The 5,854-nt window shown below is 58.5% G+C and overlaps 1 protein-coding gene across 1 annotated transcript in view; it reads right to left on the reverse strand.

The window, feature by feature from the left end:
* Nucleotides 1–5,854, reverse strand: part of UMAG_15015 (uncharacterized protein) — a gene marked incomplete at both ends in the record, with an annotated part of 6,665 nt that extends 811 nt beyond the window's left edge. Inside the window, one exon of the mRNA XM_011392727.1 lies at nucleotides 3–5,854. Within this exon, the coding sequence (XP_011391029.1) occupies nucleotides 3–5,854 (5,852 nt within the window). The remainder of the gene's footprint in view (nucleotides 1–2) is intronic.

Consider the following 5,854-nt stretch of genomic DNA (forward strand, 5'->3'; position numbering starts at 1 on the left):
AGCTCGGCAATGATACATCCTAACGACCAGATATCAATCGCCGTGTGATAGTTCATCCCCAAGATCACCTCGGGTGAACGGTAGAATCGGCTCTGAATGTACGTGTATACCTTTTCGTTTTCGAAGCAACTCGAGCCAAAGTCGATCACTTTAATGCCCGATTTGCGCGGATGACACAGCAGGATGTTCTCGGGTTTCAAATCGCAGTGCACGATGCGGTGATTCTTCATCAAAATCAACGATTGAAGCACCTGCGACGTGAATCGGCGGATAAGATTCGTCGTAAACCCGGCAAAGTTGTTGGCCTTGATCAACTCGTACAAGTTGATACTGAGAAGCTCGGTCGCGATACACAGATGGTTGCGGAACAGGAACGATTCCGTCATCTTGATCACGTTGTACCGCTCGTCCGGATCCCACTTTGTGAGGTTCTCAAGAATGCGCACTTCCACCAGCGCTTGATGGTGGAATCGCTTTTTGTTACGGATCAGCTTGATCGCCACCGTCTTGCCCGTCTTGTGATCTCGACACTGCAACACCTGCCCGAACGATCCGCGCCCAAGCAGGTCGATGATCTCATACCGGAACGCCAAGTGATCCCGATTGATCACATTGTAGTCGCCACGTTCGTCGTCAAACCCATGATTCTGATCGGATTTCTCCACCGTTGCCATGTGCTTGCGCTTCGCATTTTGGCCGCAGTAGAAGATCTCGGTGTAGTTGAAGATCTCCTGCAACTCAAAGTCCGACATCTTGTTGCCGTACATGACTTCGGCCTGACGGGGCGACAGCTGACGGCTCGGAGCAACCGGCTCGGGGAACTCGAGCATCTTGTCCAGGTCCGCTTGGGACACACCAGCGGCGAGCTTGCGCGCCTGCTGACGTCGGATGTAGTCTTCCATCTCGTTGTCGCCCAGACGCTCCTCTTCGTCCTGGATTGGTGTAGCTCGAGCCGAGACGTCGGATCCGGCCGCTTCGCCAGATGCCGGACTGCGACGTGCGAGCGTAGAGCTGGTGGAACTGCTGTTGATCTTGGCCAGACGTTCACTCACTGCTGTTTGAAGCGCGCTCGTCTTGGTGGATCGTGCGACAGCCGAGGTGGTACTGAGCGAGGCACGTGTTCTTCGCACTGGTACCGAAACGCTGCCTACCGTAGAGGCTGGCGAGGGCGCTTTAGCTCCATTGGACAAAGGAGTTGCAGAGCTAGTTGAAACGGGCTGGCCGGGTGTCGCCCCCTTTTGGCCGGACGTACTGGGCTTGGTCGCACGACCAGCCGGCGCATCGGCCTTGCTGCCGCTGGCTGCAGCAGACGAAGATGGGCTTACGTCCCTCTTTTGCCGATCCTTTCGGTCCGCAAGACTGTTGAGTACCTCTCGGTCGCTGGGAGACAGGTTGGACGAGTAGGCAGCAATGCGGGCTCGTCGCAGCACGCCTTCAATCTCGGCGGGCGTCTTTGCTGCTGCGTATGCATTGAGGATAGGCACCAAGCTGCTCGAGACTTGAGCGGTGTTGGGAGACGGTGCTACTTTGGTCGACGCCTGGCTATTCTTGTTTGTGCCAACCGTCGTGTCAGAGCCAGCGACCGACTTAGCATCGTCGTCGTCGACTGGCTGTACCGGTACGACCATGCCCATGCTGGCTGCCAGCGATGGATGGTGCGATTTACTGGTTGGAATCGACGAGGATGCGGCAGCAGCAGCTCGAATCACGCTTCCACTCACCTCAGAGGATGCCGTGCTAGCTGCTGTGGACCGGGGAATCGTTTTCATGGTAGCGACACGAGGAATGCGGCTCGAAAGCGAGGCAGACTTTGTGGGAGAAACGGTACGAGAACCAATGCTGGGACTGGACGAGGGCATACCGCTAGCAGCAGTAATCCTTGTAGGACGTGAGGGGGTCTGCGCCGACACATTCTTGGAGGTGGCCAGGACTCCATTGTCTGCCCTCGTCGTGCTCCGGGTTTCGTGTGGGGTCGAGCCAGCCGCCAGTGGCTTGTGCACCGAGTTAGTGCTGGCAGAAGCGTTCGACTGTCCGCGTCTGCGTACCGGAGTAGAAGCTGATTGCGAAGCACTCTGGGCAGAGCCCGTCTCTGGAGCGCGAGCGGTGATTGGACTGGCAGCTGCAGCGTCGGCGTTGCTCGCCACTGCGTGTCGTCGTGATCCTGAACGGCTCAGCAAACCACCAGCGATGCCCAAGAAGGACTTGCGTGAAAGGCGGTCGCTGTCTTGCGTGTTCGAGTCTGTGATCGAAGAACTGTCGCTTGACTTGGGTGTTCGCTGAAAAAAGGATGGAGTGCGTCTTGCTTTGGGACTGATGCCAGGCTCTCCAGAGGCGACGACAGACTGCGAGCCTGAGTCGACAGAGGATCGATCCGCATCCCTGTCTTTCTGCGATGTCCGTATCAGTCTGCCGAGAGATGCAACGCTAGCACGACGTAACACGCTGGACCTGGATCTGGACCTGGGCAAGGATGTCGTAGACACATCTCCGTTAGCGGCTGCATCTGATGCGTTGGAGCTCGCATCTTGGACCGGAGCAGCGTCCGACGAGGCCAGCATCTCTTCGACTGGCTCTGCTGTAGCACATTGCATCGAGACGTCATTGGTCGACGAGCCACGAGAGACATTGTCGCTCAGCATGCTAGTGCTTGGCTTGCGCACGGCGAGCGCAGCCATCTCGGCGAGATCCTGGATGCGCGGGCTGAGCGGCGATCTAGGCGTGGGCAACTTGTCGCTGTTTTCACAACCGCTGACGGTCGAGACAAAACTATGGCTGGCACTGATGCTCGGGCTTTTTGCCGAAACAGTTCGGAATGCTTCCGACGTGAGCGAGCTTGACCGAGACCCTTCCCACACCTTGGGCAGAGGAGGGACAGGCGGGATAGCAGCATGTCGGCTTGCGTCAGGGTCTTCGTAGACACCGGCAGCAGCATCGAAGCGGTTCGTGTCCGATGCAATGCCAGAGGCGTCGCCGTTGCCGCTCATGCGCTTGGTGCGGGAGATGCTGCGAGTGATCACGGGGGTTCCGAGAAGCGGGCTGGCAGAAGCAGACACATCCTTGGCGTTGTTGCTTTGAATTGCCGAGACCCTACGCAAGCCCTGTGTGATCTCGTTCTGTGGAAGTGGCGGCAGCTGCGATCGACGTAGACGTGGGCTCGAGTAGATCGAAGTGCGGATCGAATCTCCCGAGGTGTTGGGAGACGAGTTGGATGCGTCATCGGTGGTGCGTACACGCGTGACCAGCTTAGAAGCTCGCAAGCTGTTCCGGGCTGTCGCATCTTCCGATGGCCTAGATTTGTCGCCGGTGCGCGATGATGCATCGTAGTTGCTCGACCGTCGATTGCGAGAAGCCGGCGAAGAGGCTCGACTGCTGTTGGCCGATGTCCTTCGTCCCGCACTGCCAGGTCGTGACGAAACACGACTCGTGCGAGGGCTTTTGGTGTCAGTCTTGACTTCGCGACTTGCCCTCGGCGTGCTGCCAAGCCCATCGAGCTTGCGAAGCGCGTCGGCAGCAGCGTCCTCGCGAGAGTTGAGACGGCTCTCGTATTCGTCTGCATGACCGAAAGGAACGGATCCTCGCAGAAGCGATTGGCCGATGCTGGCCGACGATGCTCGCTTGTTGCGAAACGACGCGCTGTTCCGAGACAGTCTGGGCGTACTAGGCGCGACCGAGTTAGTACCGGATGTGACTGCCGAGCTGGAGCTGAGAGCGGGTGCACCGTTGCTTGTCAGGCGTTCCCTTCGCGCTGATGCGGTAGCTCCACGCGGACCGTCCGATGGAGCAGTGGAAGCGATTCGAGCAGAAGCCGGGTGCGCCCGGCTCGCGTCTGCAGACTCGTCAATTCCACGCTTCAAGGATTCCGCCCTGAAACGAGCAGATGCTCGTGAGGCTGCCGTTAAGCCTAACTCGGACGCATCCGACGCTGCCCTGTCCCTTAACTGCCTGCGTCGATGAAGCTCGTCGTGATCGTTAAGTAGATCAGTAATAGCCGCGTTTAGATCAAAGCTCTGGCGCCACTCGTCGTCGCCGATGCCGTTGCCAAAGTTAAGATCACCAAACGTCATGGACTTGGAACCTTCGATGCCGAGACCAGTTGCCCCAGAGTCAAACGGCCCAGTCTCGCCTGCCGACCACGAGAGGTCGCCGATGGCCGAGGAACTTTCAGCTTTGTCTGCATGGGCATCCGAATGAGACGCGTTGCTCACCGACAGTGCTAGAGACGCGTCCTCTGATTCGGGTTGGACGATGCTGTAACCCGATTCGGTGCGTGCGCTGATGGAGAAGGATGGACTCTCGGGAGCAGCACCAATGCTCGCGGCAAGCCCATCGAGTTCGGCCATGAATTCGGACTGCCTGTCCGGGTGGTCCCGCGCCAACGCATGAAGAGACTGGCTGCCGCCGATCGGCATCCGTCGACCTGGCACGGATGGGCTGGTGGAAACGGTGGTGAGCGGTTCGCTAGGGTCGCGCAGCGCATTGCGCTGCATGTTGTTGATTGAAGAATAGGAGATGGAGCGCGAATGGCGTGTCGTTTCGCCTCGTCGCAGATGCGCTTGTGGGCCATCCGACTTTGGAACATTGATATGTTGCTGCAGCGCAGATCGATGGCTTTCCTGCAAAGAAGTGCTGATTGGTTCCGGTGCAATTCCGTCGTCGGTCAGAGCTCCACTGACATTGCGACGCTGTGCCGTTTTGGAGGCCGACAGCGGTGTTGCGTCTGCATTGATCTTCCAGCTTGGCAGTGCGGTGGATGGGAAATTCCAACGAGGTGTGGCCAGCTCGCCGATGCCGATCTGTCCGGCCCGGTCGTAAACACGAGGCGTGCCACTTGGAGTGCGGTTCTGCAAGCCAAATTTTTCTGGAGTTTGAACGACTGCATGTCTGTTGCGAGCCTCTGAGGCAAGATCAGGAAGGCCGATACCTAGACTGTTGCTGCCCTCTCCACCGACGGATCGTTGAGCAGCAGCGGATCGACTGAGTACCTTGCTAGGATCGTCCGACGCTTCTGGGGTGGCAAGCGCACTGGAGAAATTGGAGAAGCGCGACGAAAGGCTGGGCGACTCGCGCAGAGCCAGACGCATATGAATTGGATTTGCAGCGGACAAGGAGGGCCTACGTGTATCCGAGTCAGGAAAGGGTGCTGACGTGGCTTGAGGTGTGTTAGCACCCTCGTCGTGCTCTTCGGCCTCTGCGATGCTGGTGTTGCTGCAGAGTGTGGCATTGTCGGCGTGTTGGTGTGCTGCTAATCGATCTTCGTCGTCAAAGAGGGCAGCACCAAAAGTAGGTCCAAAGTCGGTGAGGGACGGCGAGATGTGAGGTTGATGGGTCGCGCCGTGGCTTGAAAGGGCAGCTTGAGCGGCGTTGTTGGCTTTGCGCGCAAAGAAATTGGCCGACTGTGAGGTGGTAAGTTGTGGTGGTCCCATGGCCCCGCTGGTGGAACGTGACAGGGAAGAGAGGCTGGTGACCGAATTGCTGGAGCTCATGGATGCGGATGATGGATTGGCTGCGAGGCGCGAGGCGCGAGAGAGCGAGTCGGCACGTGCAGGGAAGGCAAGGGCAGAGCTGGATGCAGACGAAGTGAGGGTGACAGACCGGGATGAGGAGTCGCTGACTTTGCGCTGGCCTAGAAGGGCGTCACCAAGTCGGGGTTGTGAAGACGCAGTGCGACCAAGAGAGGGAATCCTCGAAGCGGTCGAGGGTCTTGGCAGCGATGTGCTGCCGGCGAGTGAGCCGATGCTCGAGGTGGTAGAACCAGTAGAAGCTGCAAGGTTAGGGTCAAAGTCGACGAGTAACGATGCACCGGACTGAGAGAGCTTGCGTGGAGTCCATGAAGTGCGACGGAGTGCGCGGAAGG

Source organism: Mycosarcoma maydis, chromosome 13, assembly GCF_000328475.2.
Source record: "Mycosarcoma maydis chromosome 13, whole genome shotgun sequence".
NCBI lineage: Eukaryota > Fungi > Basidiomycota > Ustilaginomycetes > Ustilaginales > Mycosarcoma > Mycosarcoma maydis.